This window comes from Cryptotermes secundus, unplaced genomic scaffold (assembly GCF_002891405.2).
Source record: "Cryptotermes secundus unplaced genomic scaffold, Csec_1.0 scaffold250, whole genome shotgun sequence".
In the NCBI taxonomy this organism is placed as follows: Eukaryota; Metazoa; Arthropoda; class Insecta; order Blattodea; family Kalotermitidae; genus Cryptotermes; species Cryptotermes secundus.
Genome location: NW_019738873.1, coordinates 854,370 through 868,172, shown reverse-complemented (window position 1 = coordinate 868,172; position 13,803 = coordinate 854,370). Strand labels below are relative to the sequence as shown.

General features: G+C 37.5%; 1 protein-coding gene across 2 annotated transcripts in view; it reads left to right on the top strand.

The window, feature by feature from the left end:
- Positions 1-13,803, top strand: part of LOC111871104 — a 49,806-nt gene that overhangs the window by 625 nt on the left and 35,378 nt on the right. For both annotated transcript variants that reach the window (XR_004513737.1, XM_023863909.2), the window contains exons 2-3: positions 7,020-7,295; positions 9,425-9,608. Coding sequence is in view for 1 of the 2 variants with exons in the window: in XM_023863909.2 (XP_023719677.1) it covers positions 7,020-7,295; positions 9,425-9,608 (460 nt within the window). In the remaining variant the exon portion in view is untranslated. The remainder of the gene's footprint in view (positions 1-7,019; positions 7,296-9,424; positions 9,609-13,803) is intronic.

Here is a 13,803-nt window from a genome sequence, read left to right as displayed (position 1 = left end):
AGGTTATGTGTAGTTATTTTCAGTGACTCCAAGATATTGATCCAAACATAACGTGCAGTAATTTTTTTATTAATCTTGAAGCCCAAAGAGTACAAAAATATTGATCCATTACAATCTCATCTTCATTATCCAAATTTGTTCTTTATGTAGTTTTATGAGAATGCTGTGTATTGTACTGAGCTGTCTGATTCATACCTAATGAAATTACTTAACATTAGGTTTCTGTCTTGGATTAGTGTTAATCATTTATTTTTGACATGGGCATTGCAATGCAGAAATATTGCTTGTTATCTATTTCACAGCTCACGTTTGTTACTGAAGTATGTTTTCAGTTATATTGTATTTAAGCATCCTGTTGCATCTTCACAAACTGTACCTCTGTTCACAATGCAACTTATTTTCCCCGTCTCTTCACTTTAACAACTTTTCAGCCATATATGGCCATCATCAGGTGTTCTTTTGCCAAAAACTGTTTCACTGTGTGGTGTATCTCACTACTTCTATCACATATGAATGTGATATGTCCTAACTTAATGTATTAAAAGCGGTAAAGATTCAGTAAAGTCTAGTTAAAGTTTAATTCATTTTTTCAGTATTTTGTTTGGGGGCTGCTGTCTCTTTATTTAAACATAATTGTGTAGATTTTCTTTGTTTGGATTCCTTGCACAGTGGCATGAGCATTTGGGTGTATGTAGCTCCCAAAATATTGATGTAGTTATCATTATTTTAAGTTATGACATATTGCTACTGTGCTACCCCAGCTCACCGCTTTCAGTTTGTGTAATTCATAACAAATTGTAACTGTATATGGAAATATTTCAAGTTTAATGTATGAATACAAATTCTTTAGGGTTGTGCACAGATATTCCATGTTTTGAAAAATTTGTGAAACATTTCTGAAGCGCATTGGAAATAGCAAGCTGGATCGTAGGGGAAAGGTTTGTGAGGATGTTCATGATTATGTCCAGTGGCAGGCATTAGTATTAGTGGCATTGAGTATTCTGCTTCCATTACAAGTGAGCGATGTATTTTAGTTATTACAGTGAACCTTGGTTTCCCTGTACCGGGTCATAAGCACAATGACATTACTCAGTTACATTAAATGTGTTTTTATCACATAAATAAATTCTATAAAAGAATATGATTTTTATCATATTGTTCCCTGTGAGGTTAGAGAGAGTTATGGGTCATTCCACATCAAATCAACACAGAAAAGAGGCATTTCTAACTGGATCCCATCAGAATTACATGGTTTTCTTTGCTGAAATTGTACTTGCCTATGGCAATAATTATTTAAGCCACACATTACTGCTGTATGGCCACTGTAATTTTTAGAGTAGACATCCAAATTTTCAAAAAACTTATTTTTGGGGCATGAATTATCATAAAAAAAATTGTGTAACATCTACCCTAATTGGTACATAGCAGCCCATTTTGTGCTAATTTCATAATTAATAAAATGCCCTTGTGAGTGATCTGATACACCAGTATATTAAGCACAGCTGTAATTTTAAATGTCCTCAGATTTGATCTTTGACGTTATATCTCTCAGAATGCAGAATTTTAATTTTTAAAAAATATTGTGTGCATATGGAACTCTTATTTAAAACATCTGCAAATATGAAGTTCAGATTGCAGTGGGGTAAGGTTTTGTGAAGCATTTTACTGCGATGAGTCACGTCACTTGCATTGATAACGGAACTTAAAGCAACTGTTTATTTTAAAATTATTTACATTTTTTAATTTAAGTAATGTAAATTAAGCATGTATATATCTTGAGGAATATTGCCATTTATATAGTAAGATAAAGAAAGTTGCTTATATAAAAGGCAATAAAAAGGCATTAAGTATGAGAAGCACAAAGTTCTTTCATTTTGATTAGTGGAAGTTACATACTTCTGTCTGATACGAGTTTGGTTGCAGTGTTAGGAGCAAGTGCTATAAGAATTGCTGATTGGGGAGGCTACAGAACATCTGGATTTTTTTTCCTTTGGCGGTACAGCCCCAATTTGGGCCTGGCCTAACTCCATGAAACTCCATTTCACTTTGTTTTACTAGATCTTAGACATTTGGTAGGACGCCTTGGGCGGGTGATCAGCTTGTCGCAAGGACTCTACCTGTACACAAACAGAAAAATGCACGTGCACACACACACACATGTACACTCACATACAAACACTAAACATCCATGCCCTGAGCGGGTTTGGAACCCACGATCCCGGCTTCCGAGCGAGCGAAGACAGTGATGCCTTAGACTGCTCAGTTACCGTGACCAGCAGAATATCTGGAATAGCTGGATATATGTATGATGCACAGAGTCCACAAGGATGGAGAAAACTTATTTTTGTGTCATTTGATTCCTCACTGACAGATAGTACACATCATAACCACCAGAAATTATCATACATACATGTAAAAAAATTCTGTGAGGTCTTTCAACTTAGACATGTCTTTTAGAATGCTAGTCACAGATTTCTCTGCATAGTTAGTAGCAGAGTAAACTTTTGTGTTAGGTATGCATTTTTTTACCAGCATAAATACATGAAGCTGCCAAGTTACACATTCAGTTTCAACTCCTGCAAATAACTTAATAGCAGACCCTCTTCTTCGTTATGTACATTTTCTGTCACAAAATCAAAACTGAGGTTGTGTATACTGGACTGAGCGCATTCATACAGCTGATGAGGTGTCATTATTTGGGCACTGTATGACCACTGCACACTGCTGGAAGGCATATTTAAAAGCTCCTGTACATTGCACAACATGTTTTGACCAACATTGGTGATCATTATGTGTTTAAAAATTGTTTGTGGAAACTGCTGTGCTTCTGTTTTGTGGTTCTGATATTTGATGTGTAGCCCCATTTATTCACTCGTGTATTCCATGATGCTGGGTGGCTCTTCCTGTTGTGTTGTGTGTCTATACTATGAGTGTTGTGTGTAATGTACAGATGAGGTCACAGGATAGTGTGGCATCAGTACTAGACGCCTTGCAACATTTACAATGAACATGTATGGTCAGATGAAAATCCTTACATGATCGATTATCACCATCAGCAGCAACAGTTTGCCATCAGCCTGTGGCCTTGAATTTTAGATGACTGCCTTCTGGGCTGTCACATTTTATTGGCTGCAGTTACTTTAATTTTGTTCCAACCTTGTTAAGTGGATTGCTGTATCCATTAGTATACGTCTTCACATATGGTTTCAACATGCCTGTGCTCCGTCACATTACAGTTGTGAAGTACATTAGTGGCTGGGTAGATAATGTCCTGGATTGATCACAGATGTGGAACTCAAATTTCCTTGCCTGCATGCCCACTGTCTTGAAAATCCTCTCAGTTTTTTCTTTGGGAATATCCGAAAACCAGGGTCTAAGCCTGAGAGAACTTTAGCATCACATTCAACAATTGCAGTGAAATAAAAATCTTGAATGCTTGTGAGATTCTTTTCATGCAGAGCTGAGTTGTGTATCTGTGAACATGGAGGCCTTTTCAAGCACTTCTTGCAAAGAAGTTAGGATAAAGAGGATATTAAGAGCTCTTTTGTTTGTTTTTTCTTATACACAACTTGATAAACTGAAGAAATATTTAAGGTATGACCATGGAAATTGAAATTGGAATAGCTGTAACTTTTTAAGGATGGTCCTCAGGGCATGTATTCTTACAGACTTTTTTTAAACTTTAATTTTGATGTCCAGAAACCATCCTGTGAGTATGGCATGTAATGATAAGAGACTCCATATATAGTAGCTAAAACTTTAAAGAAGGAACTAATAAATAGAATTAAAGTATGCTTATGTAATTAAAAGAAAGAGCTGGAAGGTTAGGATTCAAATCCCATCCAAAAAATTTCCGCAGTACCTGGTGTAATGCTTTAACAGTTGAGCTACTGTACATATTGGCAAGAGTTTGGAATAATTTACAGTGTGGTCATTTTAGAGCTCCATCCAAATGGTTGAGCTGGCCAGATGAAACAAATTTAAAATCAGACTTACCCAAATTTCCCAGATAACATCACATGCTTCATATGTTTTTTGTTGTGATATTTTTTTTTTTTTGTAGTTTATTTAATGATGCTGACAGTAATGCGGACTGTGAATAATGAATTGGAAATGATTTGGAAGATAATGGTTTGTGACCTAATATGAGGTACTATCCTGGTGTTTTCCTGGAGGGACTGAAGAAAATAACTGAAAACCTTAGTCGGGTTAGTTGGTGCCCCCCACCAAAATTTGACCTATGGAGGTTCTCTCACATTTCATAGCAACATTAACTTTGACACATGTTGGAAGTTCATTTTTCATGGTTTCTACTGAAACTTTTTTAATTTTGCTATGTAAAGCCACCTAAATGTGTGGACTGTTTCCTGTGAAATTTGCTTGACGCATCCCCAGACATGCGATTTAACAGTTTCATGTGTTCGGATCTGAAGATTACAGTGACTGTAGTTATAGACTGATTGCTCATTCATCCAGCAGTCTACAGACCACACATGTGAAGAAGGGTAGTGCACTGTCCTGCATTTCTTCAGTCAGTTACTTAAGGAAGGTGTTTAGAATACCTTACATATACTGCTGTGCATTAACTATTTTGACATAAAATGATACGTTGAAGATATGTTACGTACATCACTGTTTTTGTTTGTTAGCTCTCAGATTCTCACCACCAGTCTGTATTGTCAGTCCTGTTTTCAGTCCAACAAATTCAGAATTAGGTTACATTTATCCCAGGTTGTGTAATTGATTTTTCTGCTTGAATGTTATTTAGGTACAAATAACCATTGATGTTGACATGCATTACTTCTCTCCACACACGCATTCCCACGCACACACTCATGCATGCATGTGGGCCAAAACCCAGACCACTTTATTAATCCTCACTGCCATGGAAACCTCAAGTCTCACTCATCTGCTGTGCATATGAATTGTTGCATATTAAAGAGAAACACATATGAGGAGCACTCTGTTGGATGTCTTCCTTGTTCTGTGCTACAGAGTTGCATGTTACATGATCGAATGCCGTGTCACTAGCACTGATATGCTTCCATGCTGTAGACAGAACATTTCTTCAGTCAGTAGTAACATAACATTGGTTGTGCCATAGTCAAGTAGTTTAGCTGCCAGTTTGGCACTGCAGATGCTGAAGTTCAGTCTCAGATTAGTCCATGTGGAATATGTGATGGGAAAAGTGGCATTGGGATAGGATTTTCCAGTTATTATTCCACTAATGTGCCATATTTCTGTAACATTAGGGGTTGATACAGTAGGACCATTTCAGTCCACATTTTGAATGGACCCGACCTTTTCTCACTCCTATGACTAAAGAAAAAAATACATCTATGTAAACATACAAACATAGACGCACATAAACGTGTATATATTGTCATGTGTTAGTGCCTAGACACAGGGTTTGGATTGATAATTGTATTTATTGAATGCTTGTAACTTGTAACTACAAATAATTTTAACACTTTCAGTAATATACACACACTGCAAATCGCTACTACAAGTGTTAAAGTCTTCCCAGTCTGCTTTGTGTTCACTAGTCATTGCTAGGTAATGGCATCTAACAATGCAGCTCAAAGCTCTGAACTGCTGGTGTGGTCTCGTCTGGCCTGATAAATTGTTGCTGGCCATTGGCTATAGCCAGCACAGTCATGCTGGGTTCTGAGTCCTGCGGGACTAGTGACCATGGCTCTCACCAGCACAGTCTTTCTTGGTTCTGGGTCCCATTGGGACCCATTACCAAATTTTTGTTCATTCCAAAATTAATTATGTTTTTGGAAATGGGGTCTCTTTTTCGGTGAGAGGAGGGCGTGTCTTTCTGAGTAGGTGCCATATTTGTTAAACCATTTGTACCTGCCTTTGTGCAGCTTTGTGGCAAGTGCTGCTGGCTCTTGCTAGCACAGTCATTCTTAATTCTGAGTCCCACGGGAATCATGACCATATTTTGCTGTCTCGTGACTCGGGTATTGTGTAGCTGTTCACTCATGCAGTCAACCCAGCCCAGTAAATTGCTGTTGACCCTTACTAGCACAGCTGTTCTTGGTTTTGAGCCCTGTTGGGATGCATGGCCAAATTGTTTTTTGTTTTAATAGTGTTTGTGTATCTTGCAACATGGTGGTTGGTCAGTCAGTTGGGTAAATTGTTGCTGGTCCTCACCAGCAGTCATTCTTGGTGCTGAGTCTCCTGGGACTCATGTCCCTACATTACTGTTTCATGACTGGAGTCATGAAACTTTACCCTCTCCTCATGACGCACTGGTTTGGTCTCATCTGGTAAATTGTTGCTGGCCTTCGCAAGCACAGTCTTTCTTCATTCCAAGCCCTACTGGACTGATCATATTTTGCTGTCTGTGACTCTGGACTACTAACCATTCATCCCCCTTATATAGCCTCAGCATGGACCACATAGAAGACATCCTTTGCGTGGTTTCTCTGTTGTCATGTATTTTTTTGTTCCACTGTTAAGCCGTAATGCCACAGTGTGTCTGTGTGTGTATATATTTATAAGGTGGCCAGTGAAATTGCTTGCTATAATGAAAGAATTGCTTATTGAAGAGTACAGTCTTCTGGGTTGTGATGCTATGTATGAGTAGTTCAAAGAAAGTCCAGCAAGAGACCAGCATGAAGCAAGCCTGCATCTTGTTGATTTCTTGCTCGGCTTGCACTTTGCCCCTGATGATGAAGGTGATATGTTCTTCAGAAATGTCGGTATTTATCTGAACTGAATGGCATTACAACCCAGTAAACCATACTGTCTGTAGTTGTTGTGAGAATCTCAAATCCCACAAGTATTTGGTTGTTTTCCAATTGAACTCTGGGCTGTTCCTTAAAAATATGGCTCCTTCATGGCCTGTTCTTTCTCATTCACTGTTCATAATCATCACTACTTTGTATTCATTGCTACTTAACATGACTAGTTTTAGTTAATACAGTGTTATTTAATCATCTGTGACCCAGAAGTGACTGAGAAAGGAGGGATATGATGGCTGCTACACTGATGTTTAATGTTTGCAGGTCAGTGTTTTCAGAGGGTGCCATGAAGCAAGAACCTCATGATGATGGGTATGAAACAAGTGGGGACCTAGAACTCAGACCTCAAGGAGACACACAGAAGTTATTAAATCATCTTCATAATGCTGGTAATATGGGAGTGAAATGTGAGCCTCTGGAAGATCCATACAGCTTTGTGGATGATGACCCAACACCTATGCCACAACCCAGAGGACATACTGTTGTTATGCAAGCCATACCCAAGAAACGTGGCAGAAAGAAGAAAGTCGCTCCAGAAGGGTGAGATATATTAATGCAGTTGTGTTTGGTGTTTGTTGTAATTTTGTCCTGATAATTTCCACTTGGAATGGTCATCATCATGGTTAGTACTTGAACATTGTACCTCCAGACTTCAAGGTGAATAATGTACTACAGGGTGTACAGTTTATTTTTAGACTAATTCCTGCAGCCAACAGAGAACTTTTCTCACACGTGACACCACGGTAGAAGAGTCTTGAAATGATGATCATCACTTTTAAGCACGCCTCACATCTTGAGAGTATGTTTGTAAGAATGTCAAAGCTACTGTATGGGAATAGTGAAAATTTTGTGCATAATGTTTTTTGACATTTCTCCAAAGGAGTGAGGATTGTAGAAAAGGGAATTTATCTCAATACTTAACTAATTAAGCACTACACCATAAAGGCGCATGGGGGAGTGGCTGTATAGATCCACAATTTCTTGACCTCAGCACTAGCTGGAGGTGAGTGGTCAACTTCACGCCCCGGCTGCTTTACCCCTGGGGAAAGACCCGGGGTACCAATTGGATAGGAGGTTGGGTGGATCTCAGGCCTGGTCTGGATGATGTGGAGAAGTGAAAATTCTTGACCCTACTGGGACTTGAACCCCTCATTCGTCCAGCCCCTTTAGCCAGCCGCAGTAGCGACTGCACTATCCCATCTCGTAGGATTGTTCACTTACATTAAATAAAAGTCACAGGGATTTAAATCTGGTTATGGAGGCCACAGTCTCTACTTACAGCTTCTTCAATAAAGACTTGTGTTGATGTATCAGTAGAAATGTTCACGGTGTGTCCTATTGCATTATCTTCAGTATAATGGCCATATGATCTTTCTTGTTCAGTTACTTTAACAAAGAAGACCTGACTGATCAGTTTTATGTAATGTTCCGAATTTATTGTGCCATGTAATAACCTGAGCCCATATATCCTCATTGCACACGAAACCCCAACTTCTAAATCGTGCAGTGGCAATTTGTGAAAAGCATGACTGATTTTTGTACTCTGATATCTGTTATTTTGGCTGTTTGTGTAACCACTTCAAGTGAACCGCACCTCATCAGAATAAAGCATGGTGTGACATATCTCCTTATTTGGGAACATCTGCAACAAATCAAAACCTGATTCAGGAGGAAATTAAGACTGCTGTCTAAAAACATAAAAATTAGAATATACAAAACTATAATTTCGCCTTTGGTTCTGTATGGGTGTGAAACTTGGTCTCTGACATTGAGGAACATAGACTGAGGGTGTTTGAGAACAGGGTGTTGAGAATATTTGGATAGAAGAGAGATGAAGTGATGGGAGGTTGGAGAAAACTGCATAACGAGGAGCTTCTTAACTTGAACTCTTCTCCAAGTATAATTAGAATGATCATGCCAAGGAGGATGAGATGGGCAGGGCATGTAGCACTAATTGGGATAAGAAGAATCCATGTAGGATATTGGTGGGAAAGCCATAAGGAAAGAGGCCACTGGGAAGACCAAGGTGTAGGTGGGTGGACAATATTAAAATGGATCTTAGAGAGAGAGGATGAGATGGTATGTATTGGATTGAACCTCTCTCCATAGGTCATGGAATGTAACAGTTTTATTCAGATCAAATGGAGTCATGTGCAAAATTTGCTTAAGTTGATGATGGCAGAATTAGTGTTAACAGATGAGTTAACTTAGGTCATTTTTGACATTAAATGTGTTAATATGTTAATTGAATTTTTGTTTCATGTTCTAATTTCTGACTGTATGGAATTTCATTGAATTTTTGTTTCGTGTTCTAATTTCTGACTGTATGGAATTTTTCTGTTGGTTCTTATGTGAATGAATGCCTTTCTTTTGCAGCAGTTTGTCTTGTATTAAGACAGTTTTGTGAACTGCAGAAATATTAAGGAATTTGTTCGCATGAAGAAAATGCTTAGGGAATATCAGAATGCAGCATGTATTGGATTGTTTGCATGGAGGTTCTATACAACTATAGTCTGGGAATTTGTTTTAAATTATGGTAAATGTTAGTGCCTTTTTTTTTTGTCTTGTAGCATTACTTTGAGTCCTAAGTAAAAGGTTTTTTTTTTCAATGTTAGTGCTATTCGAATTATCAGCACTGGTAAACCTTGTTTTGTATTTTATGTTAACAGGTTGGAGGATACTGAAAATCTGTTGAACGGGGATATTTTTACTAAGAAAAAGATGAAAGACGATAAATTTATTCCAATATTTAAAGAGAGGAAGAAACATGATCGCTTCAATGGAATGCCAGAAGAAGAAGTTTCCAAACGAACTCTGCCAGACCATTTAGCTCTGAATTTAGACATAGTCATTGTAAGTACAATGCTTTTCTCAGTAAAGTTTAAAATACTTTAGTAAAATATTCTCATCGGTGTGCTTGCGTGTACAAATGGTAAACTGTGGATGCTTCCTATTTTCATTTTGAGAGTTAAAATGAGAACAAGAATTTTCTCTAATAGGCTACTTTTCTTCACTGTAAAAGTACCACCTTTTCCACAGTTCACTAAAGTGTACTACCATATTTGCCTGAATGGAAGATGATTCTTAATTCTCGATGGTCTCGCACTGGGAAACATGTCTGCGCAGAGAAAGTAATTTTATGAATTAATTTCATGATGTAAGATTTGAGGCTTTCACGGCGGTGACTACGAAGAAAGCAGTCTTCTGGGATTTGGCACCGTGTATATGTGGTGTTAACCGACGTTTCGGAGGAACGTATCGCCTCCATCTTCAGGGTAGAAGGAAAGAATATAAGAAATCCGCAAGCGAAGAGACCGTGAGAACCGGTAAAAGCAGACCAGTGTTTTGCCTTAACTAACTAACTAACTGACTCAGCGGAACATAGTCCCACTTGAGAAGGTAATAGTTGCTCATCTAGTCAAGAAACTGCCCAGCTTCTTCGAAACCCAAAGGCGCATTGCAGTGTTCACAGGAGCCTGCCACTGGTCCCTGTCCTTAGCCATATTAGTCCAATTCTTGTCCTGATACTGTAATTTTTTTTCTGTTTGGTTTATTAATCTTCCGCCCATGCCTAAGTCTTCCAAATGATTATTTTTCCTTCATGTTTTCAAACTAAAAATTTGTATGCATTTTTCATCTTTCCCTGCATGCTGCATGCACCATCCAATTCATCCTTCACTTCTCTGGTGAAGAATGCAAATTATAAAGCTCCTTGATATGCAGTTTTCTTAAGTCTTTAGTTACTTTATCCCACTTAGGTACAGTAAGGGAAAAGTTTCATGCCCATACAAAATAAGAAGTAAGATTATGGTTGTGTATAATTTTCTCTTTACAGTTTTCGTTGGAGGACAGAATATTGTGACATGAATGGTAGCAAGCATTCCTCAGCTTTAATGTGCTGTTGATTTTCTTGTGAATGTAATTTTAATTTGGTATTCCCTTATTTATTTTATTTTTAGTATATTAAATGATTCTGTCAGTAACTCTGGCTGTATAACATCGAATGGTTGGAAGACACTGAATAATAAATTGGATGGGATTGGATAAAAGTTATGATCACCTAATCAGTGTACTATTCTAGTATTTGCATGGAGGGACTGAGGAAAACTATGGACCTCAGTATAGTCGGCATCCTGGCCAGTATTTGAACCAGGCGCCTCCAAAATATGAGTCACGACCATTAGTGCTTCATTCAACTTACTTGCTTTTATACTATAGTTTCCAAAAATATGAAATTTCATGATGAAATAAGAACACATTTTCCTCTGTGTTTGCCTATAGATTAACCTTGTTACTGGCTTGTGTTAGAGCTTCTGTATTTGTTCTTTATGGTGCTTTTATTTTAGCTCAGTTAACATCATCCGTATAAGGAAGAAGCCAGTGTTTCCTATTGGACTCCAGTCCCTAGTGTCCTTGTTTCAGACCATGTTCTGTAGAAGGTACACCATGCAGATGTTTTCTTGTGGAGGCTTTACTGTAGGATTCGTTTAAAGACATTTGAATTATCTTAATCAGTTTCATGGATCAGTGAGAATGCTATGCAGGGCTTCTGTCCTGATTCAATTATAGGAATTCTTGAAGACTATAAATAGCTGATGTATTTTTCATTGTACTTTCATTCTTTCCCCATTATCTGATGAATACAGAATATGTGAACTTCTGATCTGTTATCTCAGAATCCGCACTGAGATTTGTAATTATATTGCATGTATATGGAATTAATATTGGAGAAAATTTTATATTTTGTATGGTATTTGAATCAGTTAATGGCCAACTCGTTTTCTGATAAAAAGGTGATTTTTTGGTGATATCTGCTCCCAGATGTCACTCATATGGTTACAGGTTTGATTTTGTTCACTTATTTTCATAGAAAAACTGTGCAGGTACATTACTGGGTAGTTATAGTATCAGATGTATAATGTATATATCCAATTTAATATACAGTAAACTCATATCTTGTGACATGCATGTGTTTATCTGCCATGCAGTATTTCTACCAGCCACCAGTAGCAGCAATACCCACAATCGTCCTTCATGCAGGTGCCATCATAGTAGGGGCTAGTTGAATCTTTGATTGTGTTGCAGTATATTGGTCCAAAATTTTTCACCCTTCAACTCACTGTGTCACCTAGGAAAATTTCTGTGCAGTAGTTAAAATCAAAATATGTTGTTCTAGATTTTCTACTTTGTTTTTGTGTTTTTCTCATTTACCCAGCAAAACTCATTCCCCATATATACTGGATAATGGAGTGCTTACTGTAATATAAATATTGTTGGTTTCCTTCTATTATGTGGTGGGGGTTGAAAAAGAAAAAGTAAAAACAGATCTTTACATTAGCAGCTACTCTGTAGAGAGAACATTGAAATATTAAAGGGATTCAATAGAGTTGGTAAAAAATGGAGGCATCAGGTTTAGTTTATTGTGTTCTGTGCATCAAAATGAAATTATAAAGGACAAGAATATTTAATTTAGCAAGGTACAGTTTAGGAAAAGGATTGCAGTTTCAAAACATCTGGCACATGATACCTCAGAATGAGTGTTTCATATTTTGTAGCTGTATGGTTTGTTACGCTAAGCATAAGTCAGAGAGGAAATGTGCTAATGAACAAAAGTGTGTGTTTTATGAATATATGAGAACTTCCATTCTTTGCTACTGGGTACTCAGAACTGCAAAATAATTTGTCTGAATACTGAGTCAAAGGGAAGAAATGGAAGTGCACAGCTGTATTTACTCCCACCTGCATATTTTGTAGAAGTAGTATATGGAAATTGTTGAGTTCAGAATGTAGTAAGATGTTTGTAAATGTTTTAGCAATAGTTTTATCATCTGAACTGTAAAACCTGTATGAAAAAGAAAGAAAGGAAACTGAAATGTTTGTTGTTACCCACCATTTCTATGCAGGATAATCTTTCTGTATCAGTTACTCTCTTCACAAAATAATGTTAAGATCAAATCAAGGATGGGGGAATGGGAGGGGCATGTATTACGTATTAAAGAGATGAGAAATACCTACAGAATTTTAGATAGAAAACCTGAAGTAAGAAGATCCAGTGGAATATTGAGGCGTACTTTGGGGGATGATATTAGAATGGATCTTAAATAGGGCAGAAGACTGGACTGGATTATTCTGCTTCAGGATCAGGGCCAGGGGAAGGCATTTTTGAGAGTGGTGATGAATTCTCAGGTTCTGTAAAAGGTGGGGAATTTCTTGATCAGCCGAGTGACTGTTGGCTTCTCAAGAAGGATCCTTATCTGTTGAGTACATTAATGTTAGTCAGACTGTACTTAAAAATATCTTCACAAGAAATGTCTGCATTACATTGTGTTACCATGGGAGAGCAAGAAGTAGGGCATCTCATTTCTTTTCAGGTGGTAACATTTTAAAACAATGAACCATTGTACATTTATAAAATCTTTGCAAGTCCATGGAACTGTCTTCATGAATCATTCAAGACATAACCCAAGCATTAATAGCTACCCTTTCAGTCATTTTCTTATTATGGACTGATGTTGCATGTTTTACATCAAACCAGTCACAAGAGATATGATCATGGAGGTGCTTGTTGCTGGAAAAAAATTGTCAAAATATTATACAGTTTCATTTCCACAGTTTACTAAACATTTTAGCATATGCAGAACAGCTCAGGACTGCAAAGGAAGATGGTGAGTCTCACCATCCTCAATTGATGTATTCCTTGCACAGTGTAAGGAAAATTCAAAAGTTAACTGTTCAGGACACAGTGGGCCAAAGTTTGAATCCGTAATGGAATGGCTTATCCCGAATAAATTTCTGTAGGCTTCTGTATATTGAGCAATCCGGGTGCATAATTCACATTTCAGTGTATAAATCGTGTTATTTTCCTTATGATATAGCCACTTCAGAATTACTCGTAACAAAATACGAATAACAATAGCATAATATGAACCTTTACTTAAGAGGAGAACTGTCTTCTTGGATGTAATTTGTTGTGGTCCAGAAGAAGTTTACTGTCATTTTGGAGAAACATGGTGACTCATCTTTGATATGTTTGCAGATTGTGAAAACT